At 45.3% G+C, this 12,211-nt stretch overlaps 1 protein-coding gene across 1 annotated transcript; it reads right to left on the bottom strand.

Moving 5' to 3' along the window:
• Positions 1-4,610: 4,610 nt before the first annotated feature.
• Positions 4,611-11,896, bottom strand: SET (SET nuclear proto-oncogene). Its single transcript, XM_066332695.1, has 8 exons — positions 11,543-11,896; positions 10,318-10,375; positions 9,191-9,333; positions 8,496-8,599; positions 8,205-8,318; positions 6,741-6,911; positions 6,498-6,644; positions 4,611-5,588 (listed from the first exon to the last, which is right to left on the bottom strand). The coding sequence occupies exons 1-8, from the start codon at positions 11,613-11,615 to the stop codon at positions 5,565-5,567; spliced, it is 834 nt and encodes a 277-aa protein (XP_066188792.1). The 5' UTR covers positions 11,616-11,896; the 3' UTR covers positions 4,611-5,564.
• Between the last annotated feature and the right edge of the window lie 315 nt (positions 11,897-12,211).

Genomic DNA, 12,211 nt, shown 5'->3' with positions numbered 1-12,211 from the left:
GGTCCCGGGGCCGCCGCCAGCGCCCTCTCGCGGGGTGGCCCGGGGGAGCTGCCGGCGGGCGGCCCCGGGCAGCGGGACCGGGAGCGGGAGCCGCCCTTCCCCACACGGCCCCGGGGCGGCCGCCGCTGCAGCCCCGCTGAGGGGAAAGGCGCGGCCGAGGTCCCGGGAGGCGGCAGGACGGAGCGAGGACGCCGCGGACGCGGAGGTACCGGACAGCGCCCGCCGGGGAAGGAGAAGCTGGAGAGAGGCTGGAGGGGTCAGTGCCCGCGGTGATACAGAGGCTGCGGGTCCGTGCCGACGGGAGGGGACGAGAGGCACAGCGGCAGATCCCCCGCTCCGTCCCTCTGGAAGCCCTGAGGTGAAGCCCCCGCGGGTGGCCCCGGCCGAGGCCCTTTGTGGGGTGGCTCCCAGTTTCAGTTCTCCACAGGGGCCCGTGACCGGCGTCTGTTGGTAGGGGAACCAGCGAAGTGCAGCTTCTTGCGACGGGATCCCCGGATCCCATCCTTGGAACGAGGCGATGCCTGTCACAGTGCTGTGCTCTGGGGAAATTTCCTCCCGCAGAACTGCCCCTTCACACCCAGGATCTGGGGTTTCTGGTGAATATTTGAGTGAAGAAACATCCCACAGGCATTGGCGAGGTTGGCAGCAATCCCCCAGCTATCGTAGTGAAAAGTGCTGCAGTACTGCCGTGTACATTACACAAAACCCAGTTTGTCGCAGGCCCAGGGCTCAAAACAAAATAAAAAGATACTTGTTACTTTCAAGTGTTTAAAGACACTCCTCAGCAGTATCACATAATGTTACTACCCTACTAAAATGCTTTTCAATCATGGAGCAGCGCACAACTGTGAATCAGAAGGCATTTGGAGATGATAGTATTCCCACATACAAATTTAGAAATATACTAATAAACAGAAGTGTTCCTTTTATTTAATTAGAACAGCTTTTCTTGCCTAAACATTTTGTGATTTGCAACTGAGTAATTAATAAAAGGAACTCATAATAAAATTAAAAATTTGGACCTAATTTAACTGACTTGAATTAATAAAGCCTTAAACTAATACAAAACCTTTGAATATGCCCCTGTTGTTAATAAAGCAAGTGCATTTGATTAATATAAACCCTTCAGAAACCTGATGCTTATTAGAACATGGTCCAGGCTCTCTGTAGTGTTTAAACAATTACCTTAATTTGACTGTTCATTCAATGGAAATACTGGAAAGGGGAAAATCCAGCTACTAAGTGTAGACTGAATTCCAGACGAGCAGGGACGCTTCCACACCTCCAGCAGCCAGGGTTAGGCTGTCACTGTGATTGTCACTTGGACGTCCTTGGGGGGCTCTGGCTGGGACGGTGCCTCCGGGAGTCTTTTGCCGGGATTCATACAGCCGGCTTCCCCCTCCTTCCTCCAGGGGAGGCAGAGGAAGGGCAGGGAGCAGTTCAGGGATGCTGGGCAGCCGGAGCTCCCCAGCCTGGATAGAAAGGGTTCTCAGTTCCCGGGTGATCCCAGAGGCCGTGTCCCTGGCTACCCAGCATCGCAGCCCCGTGCCCCGGCGTGGTTCAGCTGTACCCCGCAAATCCTGAGGGATCAGCAGCTCCTGCCCATTCAGCAAGCCCCTGTCCCGCGGGAAGGTAATTGTCACAACTGTGAGCACGACGTGTCCCTACAGCCCTTCCAGGATCCCGCAGGGCACCGTGCCCCGATGCCGAGGATGATCCCGGCGCAGCGGGATGATCCTGTCCTGCCCGAGCCGGCAAGGGGCAGTGGCAGCGGCCCGGGAGCGCTGCGGACTCTTTGGGGGGGCTAAAGGTGCGTCCCGACCTTGAACCGGCAGCCCTTGTCTTGATATATATACCCGAGAGGGCACAATGCCGTGGGGAAGTGATGATCGAGAAAAAAAAAAAAAAAAAGACTAAAAAGTTTTAATTTTTTAATCCAGGAGAGGAAGGACATTAAGCATAAATCTGTTTCCCGCAGGAAGCAAGTGTCGTGCACCAAGCACTTGTGACCTCCCCTCACTGTTCTCCATAACGGAGAAGCAAACACTGTCCACCTCATACATGAAAGATTGTGCCGAGTTTGGGACTAAAAAACTGATTCTTTTGAAAAAGACTCTTAGAAATGGTAACATCAAGTAACAGTTAAATGTATTTTAATTCCTTCAAACAGAAGGATAGCTTGAAGGTACAGCAGAGAAATTATTTCATGGATTTCATTCTCTTTAAAAAACAAAACAAAAAACAACATGGCTTCAAAATTCAGGAACAGTATCCAATAAACAAAGTACTATCCTTATGCACCTGGTTTCATGTGGTACAAAGAGCTTACAGATTCAAATGCATATCATAAATTACTGAGAAATTGATTCAGATAATGTTTGTTTACAGGGACAGAAACTATGTTGACAAGTATGAATAAGTACACAGATAATCTCTTTAAAAACCCCAAACCTTTCTAACTGTATTTACACTCAGATGTATTTGTTTCCTTTGGCACTGGAAATTACAGACAAAATTGATTCCATTTTATAGTAATTAAGCTTTAAACTCAAAAGTAACCTTTGAGATAGTGAGGCCATATAGCTCCAGCACAGCAGCTTCACCCTTATTAAATTGCTGCCAACCCTATGTTCTAACCCTGGAAATTCAGGCCAAAAAACCTGAAGTCAGCTACCACCTGTGACAAATTTCACACAGTGGGATTAACTGGATGTGAGGAGCTCAAGCAGTGGGGAATTAATGATAGATACTTAATAAGAATAAATGTCCCATTATTATTCAAGGTGAATGTCTTTTTAAAAGCTCTTTATACACATAAAAAATAAATCCAGAAAAAATGGACACCCGTTACATATATTCAGTCAAATTAGACATTAAGTGAACAGTCAGAGCACACGATGGCCAGCTGTAGTATTTCTTCAGCATTGCAGAGAAATGTGTTAATCCCTAATCATTTCCATGCTAGAAAAAAAAAATTTAAATAACACTTAACTAATATGGTTTATTCTTTTACCATGTTAGTTTACTCTTTAGCCATTGCCAGGAGTAAACCCTCAAGTTTCACAGCAAATTCAGTATTATCAGTACAGTAGGCAAGAGTACTTTGGCACCCTGTAAAATCCTAAAGAATGCGCAAGAAAAAAATCTCTTAAGTAGCATTTAATTATCCAGACTTCTCATTTCTTGCTCCTGGTATTTGACTTTACAGAGCCTGAAGCTTTGATTACTTCCAAAACAGTTTTTATAAGTTTTCTGCTAGCAACCAACAGGGATGGAACAACAATGGCACAATATTTTTCCTAAAGCATTCAAGACTAGCAAAAGATTATTTTCCTTGAGGAACTACAATTAGGACTACATAAAAATTAAGTAATGAGGCATCATGGCAAGTAACAGCACATCAACCCTCTACCACAACAGGAAGCTATTTTCAATCTTACAACAAAAAGGAATCAAATTAAAAAACACTAGATTTATAGGACTTCATGGGTTTTGTTCCTTCTCTCTCTAGATGGTGAGAAACCATTACTGATAAACGTTGTACTTGGCTCTGCAAAGCAGGATGAGGGCAGAAGCTTTTGTTGAGATGGAATAAAGTACATGGTTGTCTTATTTTTGCATTGATCACATGAGACTGGACGTTGCATTGTCTCTGATAACTGGATTGAATCCAAGCTGGACCACACACTTACAGAATGTTTTCCCTCACACATGTTATTTGTGCACGTCTCAACCAGACACTGATCTTGTTCTGCCAAGTGTATTCTTAAGCATCAAAAAAAGCTGAATTTGACTACAGCAGATTCTGTGAGGAAAAGGAATCAGAGAATATAACAAGTCTTCCCAGAAGACAGTCTTTTCTACACATCCAAAGAGCTGTTTGAATTTCAGATGAGCTGATAGTACATTTTTTTAAATATTTCAAAAGCAAAGCATGTTAAAACAACTTCCATTACATTTTGTGGAATACCAGTTCCAACAACCTCTTACGTGAAATTGTTACAAGTTTCTCAAATGCAGTCTCTTAAAATGAGAGTACAGTGTATCTAAAGCACATATACATGCTGCTACCAAGGAAAAAAAAAAAAAGCAGTGAAGTAGCAATTTTTTATACATGAACTTTACTAAGAATCTTGCTCTTTGAAATAGCCCCCAAATTAGCCTGCAATTAAGATTTGTTTTCAACTGAAAAGACTTACAAAACCACCCAAATATTTTAAGACCATCCCTTGGTCTTTTTAATCTGAGCCTGCATGGTACTTTCATGCAAACTGATGTACTGGAGATACCATACTGCAAATTACTAAAAAATCTACAAATCAAGTGACTTTCCTTTTTGCAAAACATGAATATACACCTGTCTTTTCACACACAGCACATGACCCTGCAGAGAACTCAAGAGTCAGTGTGCAGTAGGAACTACCAAAGGAAAACACTTTACAGGTACTGAAATAGTGGAAACTACATGAACTGGTTCTGTCCACACAACCACAAGGCTGCATTGCACTACAGAGATACTGACAAAATGCCCCCAAAAATGCCAAGAAACTACAAGTAAGTTCTAAACAGGATACAAAAACTGTTTCTTTCAGTGAAGACCAACCAGTCCCTTTGTGTACACATTTAGTTTTATTGTAACAAAGCAACTTGTACACTTTAACGTTTAAAACTGAGCATCTTTCTTTCCTTTCCAGTGAAACAAAACAAAACAAAAAAACAAAAGAAAAAAAAAACCCAGAAAACAAACCAAAAAGAAAGAAAAAAAAATAAAACACCAAAAAAATTAAAAATAAACAAGAACAAAATTACAATAGAGAATGTCAATTCCAAATAAGATCCTACAGGTTCTGCTGATTCTCCATCAAGTGGCAGGGCTCAAAGTCATCATTAGGAGAAGATTTTATTTTAAAAGTGTCATCTTAAACTGCAAGGATGTTTGTTAAACATCACAATTAAACATGCCGAAGGAGAAGAAGCCATGTTGTCAAAATGCCCACTTAACCCACCCAAACATCTGAAACCCACCCCCGGCTGACCTTCTATAACCCCATTTTTATTTTTATTTTTTTGTTGTTTTTTTTTTTCTTTTTTTTTAAACAAGAGAAAGTAGACAGATACATGTTGGTAAATGCTAACTGTCCATATTCACATAGAGACACAGTGTAATCTCTGAGCCCAATATACAGAGAAAGAAGGAAAAAAGCTAGATTCTATGCACTACTACACAGGGGCCTAGCACTCTTCAGCTTCCAGCGAGTGAAGGGAGCAGAAGGTTTTCTTTTTTCCCACAGAACATGGTGTGTTGAATTCATAAACAGTTTTTGTTTTGAGACAGAAAGGGATAAAAATGAACTTGAAACAGAAACTGGTAGATTCTTTTCCACTGTATTCTGCTCAAGGTATTTCCCCAAAATAAATTGTGAACCATGGTGTAGAGGAGAGAAAAAGAGACCTCAAGAGAACAAGGCGACTGAGCACAAGAAAAAAAAGACAGCAACTTGCTCCCAGGGACTGGAGAAAAATTAAAAAGGTAAAAAGGGGGTTTGGAATCCATCAGTGTTCAATTAGTCATCTTCTCCTTCATCCTCCTGTTGAAAGATAAGCAACAATTAAATAAATCTAATCACTAAACTTCAGATAGCAAATGTAGTGACCAGAACTTTTTACAGTGCTACTCATGGTGCTGTATGATTATCTCTTCCCTCATTAAAGGATGGTAACACTTGCCCTGAGTGCTCAGCTACTGACCACACAGAAATCACTCACTACACCAGGGTGTCCCAAGGAAAACACATCAGAGGTTTGAGAAACTGTAACTCAGAATCACTACAAGCACTGACACAAGTTTAACATGTGGAAAGAGGGGAAGGTCATCTTCTCCCCCTCCCTAATTTAAAACTAGGAAGAAGAAAATGCTTCACCTTTCACATGCCAAATTCTAGGTTATAAAAGAGAGCCCAGAGCAGCCCTCCTCCTCCCACTGCACATATTTTTTCTGCTGGAAGCCAGACACACCACACCCAGTTCCATGAAATAGACATTCTCAAACTAAGTTCTAAACCCTGGATGCCAACCCTGGGATCCCACTTATTACTAAAGCAAATTTCTAATTCCTGAATCCAACAGAAAGTCTTAGCTAGGCTGGCCATAAGCAGAAATAAGCCAACAAATGGGAAAGATGACTGGATGCATCAACAAAAGCCATTTATATGTAAAGCATTGCTAGAATGCTCACTAACGAAGTAAGAATTTTGTCATATTAATATCCTAGTTCTACAGCACTTCCCTTACAAATTTGCTGAAACCATGTACTTCCACTGTCTCTCATGATACGCAAACATACTTATTACTACCTGAAACGACTCAAGTTCATGCAGTCAGTTCTTACACCTTGGGGTGCAGAGAAGAACCAGTTCACCTTTGTCACAATGGCTTGGTATTCTTAAAAGATCCCTCTCAAACACCACATGAATGCCATGAAGGGCAAGATTACTCACCTCTCCTTCCTCTCCCTCATCATCATCTTCATCTTCCTCCCCCTCATCTTCATCTCCTTCTTCATCAATATCCTCTAATCCTTCCTCCTCTTCATCATCATCATCATCCTCTTCTCCCTCCCCCTCTTCATCATCCATATCAGGAACCTTAAAAACACATTTGCAACATCAACTACAATGATCAAACTCACTCTTTCACAGCGCTGTTGTGGGTGCAGATGCTCTGCTCAGGGCTGTACCTACCAAGTAGTACTGTAGAGGATTTGGCCAGATATCATCCTTGATGACTTCTCCTAGCTCATCAGCCCCTGCATCAGAGTGGTCAGTGAACCAGGTGAAGAAGCTTTCTGGCTCTTCATGCTGCCTCTTCCTACTGGCTTTGTTCTGTGTCTGGCTTGAACGTTTTGTCAGGTCCTGAAAAGAAAGTTAAGAAGTTCCCTAAAGCTGTCTTTCTATGGCTTTTTTTCCCCCTAGAAGCACCATTTAAAAATGTACTTGTCTGAACAACCCTAAGAAGTTCCTTTCTCCTCCCTCTTCAAGGGTAAGTCTGTAAAACACATCTGAAACCCAAACAACTGACAGAAGATACTGCATTTCTCATGAACAAGAGAGAACAGAAAACCCACTCGTTTTTTTCAACGGCCTCCACTGGAACACTGAAAATTCACAGAATCTCACATTTGATTTACTTTTCCCTAGCTCAGGGACACACACACAAGTGTTTAATGACACACTGAACTTACAAGGTCTCACAATGCCTAATGCTACTCAGAGTAGCTGAAATTGCCGCAACTACTACATATACCCAGTTTAACAAAGTCTCCACATCTCTATGCTCTGTATTCATTTGGAGATAAGGACCTGCCTAGGCCTTTTTGCCTAAGATTTCTCACTCTGAAGTCTTCAGGCCACGCTCTGTAGTAAGTGCAGAAAGCCCCACACAAACACAAGGTCACAAGAACACATGTAAGGTCTGCAACTATCACCTTACCCTAGAAAAGAAGGGTAGTAAGTTTACAACAATCTTTTTGTTAAGTCTGAAATTAAATAAATTCTTTTTTTTTTTTTTGACCACGTGGTTACACCATACTTCTAGTGCTTTTTTTCTCTTGACAGAATGACAACATTTATAGGTTTAGACTGTTTAAGGAAGAACAGCAGCAGAATTCACAGTGATTTTGTGGTGTACTGTAAAGATCACTCAACCTGTCTGTACAGGAATGCAATTTCTAGTACAAGAGGAAAGGTTCTAGTTCTCAATAAGGAGAACACTGCATTTTCTCCTCGGTCTGAGAGTGACAAAACAAGTGGCAATTTAACTGTAACCCTCAGCTCTGCTTTTAAAACCTCAGTTCAAAATCTTCAGGATAACACTGAAGTGATTTCTAATTTCTACAGAAATGAACTGCAGTAAATGAATAATGCTTGAACACTGCCCAGGTGACAGGTACACCCCACATCACTGTGGCTGCAAATTCTACAAAAGATGCGGCCTTTGGAAACAAAGTTGAGGAAATAGAGGAAAATATAAAGCAAGATCACACACTGCTATGTGATCCCCCTAAACCTGTTGTCCTTGCAATTCTTCATTTAATAGTTACTTTAAGTAAGCAACAGAACACAGTCTAGATCCTGGCCAAGAAGAGACAAGCACTTGGTAATGTTTTCACTTGGTCACACTTGTGCTCTCTCAGATGCAACACATACCTTTCCAGATTTCCATTTGATTTCAGTCGATTTTGAAGATGGGTCTCCACTTTCATTGAGGTGAAACTCTTTGGAGAGAACTTTATTTTCAAAGTAGGGATTCTCATCAAAATACTGCAGAGTGGAAAGCAAAGAGTTAGAACCCACAAAACGGAAACACACATATCAAGTCAAACCTGGCACTAAACTGGTAACTGCCGAGATTCAAGTTATAAAACGACAACCCAACAAGCAATTACATTAAAAAATGACAGCAAAATCACAAGTGAACAGATCATTTAAAGTACTTACAAAATCTATTCTGTAACCTGATTTGATGTCTTCAAATTCTGTCACCTCAACTCTGGTCAAGTAATGCAGTGCTTCCTCATCTTCTTCTCCCAGGAGTGCAGATACTGAGAGAGAAGGAGGAATCCCACATTAACAAAGCCATAAAACAGACAGGCAAAACACAGGAAACTGATAGCCAGGAAGATCTATAAAGCAACACATCTGTCCAAGCCAAGTCCTCATGGCTCTTTCTTTACAAGTTACCAGCCAACAGCCTACCCACACATATCCACCCCTCCCCCTGAAACAGCTTTTCATGCATGAAGTTTGCCCAATCTAAGCAGTCTATGAATTTGTTTTGTAGAAAGCTTATTGTCAAGAGTCTAAAGGAGCTCACTCCCAAGTAAAAAAAACACTCAATCTAGAATATATTTTTTTTTTGCTTTAAGTTCCTAGTGAACTGAAAAAAGTGGGAAGCTTGCAATTTAAAATGCAGAAAGAAATTTTAATTGAAGTATTTCAGTAAACAAGACATTCTTTTGGTCAACAAGTGTAAGAAAGAAAAAGCTTTAAAAATGCAATCTTGGACAGAAAGGAGGTGTTTTGTGCACTGAGTAACAACTCCACAAGACCCTCAGAGCTTTAAGACACTCACATAAGAAGCAAGCAAACACTGAATTTACAGGGGAAAAAACAGAGGGCTATTAAGGATGTACCTTGTGGGTGGTTGACAAATGTTGTTACCCAGAAATTCGGGATTTTGGCGATCAATTCTGACCTCTTCTGGAAGAATGGTTGGCGGAGTTTGTTGTATTTCTGTTCTACTTTCAAAATTTCCTCACTGGCTTGTTCATTCAGTCTGTAATGGAAAGAGCCATGTTAACCACAGAGAGAACTGGGATTTAAGGACACATCAGAGCAGTTAAGTAAAAGTTGAAAGGGTTTGATAAGACCTGTCTGCCATACTCTGCAGATGAAGTGTCCCAAAAACCCCAGAAGCTCAGAGCTGTAACAACTGCAAAAAACCACTCTGCCAGAAGCAATCTGCCTGGTCTGAATGGAACCTCCTAAACACCTTGAACGTTCTGAAGAGGTGGACCTTTATTTATGGAAAGCAAAGCAGTGTTTTACGTCTTGAACAAATTGTCTGCAACAAAACTACAGATGGGTAACACAGCCCTATCACCTCCTCATTATAATTTTTAGGCAGGCAAGAAAACTTTCTGCACCCTGTGCGAGTAAAATCTGAAGACTTAAAAGTGAAATGTTGTTGTAAAAATCCAAAGCCCTGATGCTGCAACAGTTTCACATGTTCACCTCCCCAAGAGTCACCTGCAGTCCTTGTAGAGCACTGGGCATGGAGAGAACACGCATGCAGGGATTGACACAGAACCCACAGTCCCAAGAGCTTTGGCATACAAAATTAACGTCTCAGAAACATTTTTTAGATATTACTGCACAAGCACATGAATATTATAATAAAAATGTATAATAAAAGCTGACTTTTCAGCCAAGTGTTTGGTTCTGCCTGCTAACAGGGAAATGCTTTAGCCAAATTAGCTTACACATTAACTTAAGGAGCCAGTGCGAAATACATTTCTATTATCAAAAACACCACAATTAATTTAAATTTTCAAACTCAAGTTCTACCTCTTTAATTATAGACAATTAAGATAGAAACCAGGACACTTCTTTGTTATTTTAATGTCTCTAATAAAGTCAGAACACAGGTATATCTTGGCAGAATTTAAAGACAGTGAGTACTACTGAGCGCTCACTTCACTAAACACTTTCACTTTTGTTGGTTTCTTCTAAAACATTTTAAAAGTTAGATAACGTTTACCTGTCTATTTCATTCTGTACTTCATCAATGTGTTCAATTGCTTCCTGTTGCTCTTTTTCTGAAAAACAAATGAAAACGTGTCAATATCCCTTCATTCAAAAGCCTGACAAATCACCTGGGGTTTCTCTTTGAGACATTCTCAAGTGATCTACTGTAGAAGTCCTCAGTTATTTCTATTAAATGTCCCAAGAGTTACAAGACTGCAAAGCATCAGCTTTAAAGGGCGTGCTGCAGCTGAAGTGCAGCGAAGTTTGACAAAACGGCCCTTAAAGTGAGTTCCCCCCTACAAACCACAGCTCACATCTCGCTACACTGTTTTACAGGCACACTTAAATTTTAAGTCAGTAATAATTTAATTTAAAAGTAATAAGCCACATTTACTACGACCAGCACATTTGAATAAACCTAAAGTAACTTACAGAGCAATAGAATACCAATAGAAATAGCCTATCTGGGCACATGCTACCTTCCAAAAACCGAAAAGAACGTTCGAAAAGACGATTACAAATTAAAGAGACGTGAAAGCCGCCGTTTGGCAGGTATTTTCTACTAGGCACTTCCCCTAGACCAAGTTTGGCCGAGGCCTGGGTTACGGAGCGCTGTTTACCCACCGCGCGGGAGATGAATGAGCGGCAGCGGGAAGCGGCTGGAGCGGAGCAGCGCCCGGTGCGCGTCCCGCACGGCCCGACCCGCGCTGGAGGACAGCAACGCCTTTCCCTTCGCGGACGCGGAGGACGCACGTGGGGAAGGCGCTGCGGCCGAGGGCAAGCCCGACCTTTCAAAGCCGAGATCGCACGTGGGACGGCGCGGGCTGCCCCGGCACCGCGTGTCTCCGCCGCTCCATCCCCGCGCGGCCCGGCAGCACCACGCGGCCGCGGCCGGCGCGGGAGGCGGCGGCGCATCATGGCGGCGGCGGCGGAGCACAATGAGGCTCCGCGGATGCTGCTCCGGGAGGGGCGGCGGGGGGGTCCCGCTGCTCCGCCGAGCCGCAGCGCCCCCCGCCCGGCCCCGCGGGGAGGGAAGCCGGGCCGGCAGCGCAGACAAAAGGGCGCTAACATGGCCTCCTCCCGCCGCCGCTGGGCCTGCACATCCGCCCGGCCGGGCCCGCGCTCCGCCCGCCCCCGGCGCGGCCGCGGCCCGTGCGGCGGGGGAAAATGGCGGTCGGCGCGAGGCGGAGGCCGCGCCGGCTGCCGCCATTCCCGTCCCGCCCCCGGCGCGGCCTCACCTGAGGTCTCGTCGGCCCCATCGTGGTTAGAGTTCAGCTCCTTCTTACTGACTTTGGCCGCCGGCGCCGACATGTTGGTGGCTGCGGAGCGCGGAGGGCGGGAGGGAGGGGGGGGCTGCAATGGGGCTGCGTGGGGGGGGGGGGGGGCCGGGCACTGACTCCTCCTGCCGCCGCTGCTGCTGCTGCTGCTGCCGCCACTCAGGTCCCTCCGCCGCCGGGGCACTCCCGCCTCCTCCGTGCGGTCCTGCCGGATACCGGGGCGGCAACGGCGCCTCTCAGTCCCCTCGCGCTCCCTCGCCCAGAGCCGCCGCCACCGCCGCCTCCTCCTCTGCTGCTGGCGAGGGGCGGGCACGCGGCGCGCATGCGCGGCCCCCCCCCGCCCGGCCGGGCCACGGCGGCCGCACTGCGCGTGCGCGCCGAGCCCCCCGCCCCGGGCGCGCTGTGCCGCGGGCGGTGCGATGCGCAGGCGCAGTGCCCTCCGCACACACACACGCGCGGGGGAGGCCCCGAGTGCGCAGCCGCGGGGAGGCCGCGCCCCCCGACCGTCCCAAGCTGGGTGCCCATTGGTCGGAGGGCGCTGGGGGGCGTGGCCGCGGCGCGGAGACACAGAGGACGGCGCGCGCGAGAGGGCGGGGGCGCGCGCGGGGTGCGTAGGGGAAGGGGCCGCAC

The sequence above is a fragment of the Sylvia atricapilla genome, chromosome 19 (assembly GCF_009819655.1).
Source record: "Sylvia atricapilla isolate bSylAtr1 chromosome 19, bSylAtr1.pri, whole genome shotgun sequence".
NCBI classification, from domain to species: domain Eukaryota; kingdom Metazoa; phylum Chordata; class Aves; order Passeriformes; family Sylviidae; genus Sylvia; species Sylvia atricapilla.
This window is presented reverse-complemented; position numbering and strand designations above follow the sequence as displayed.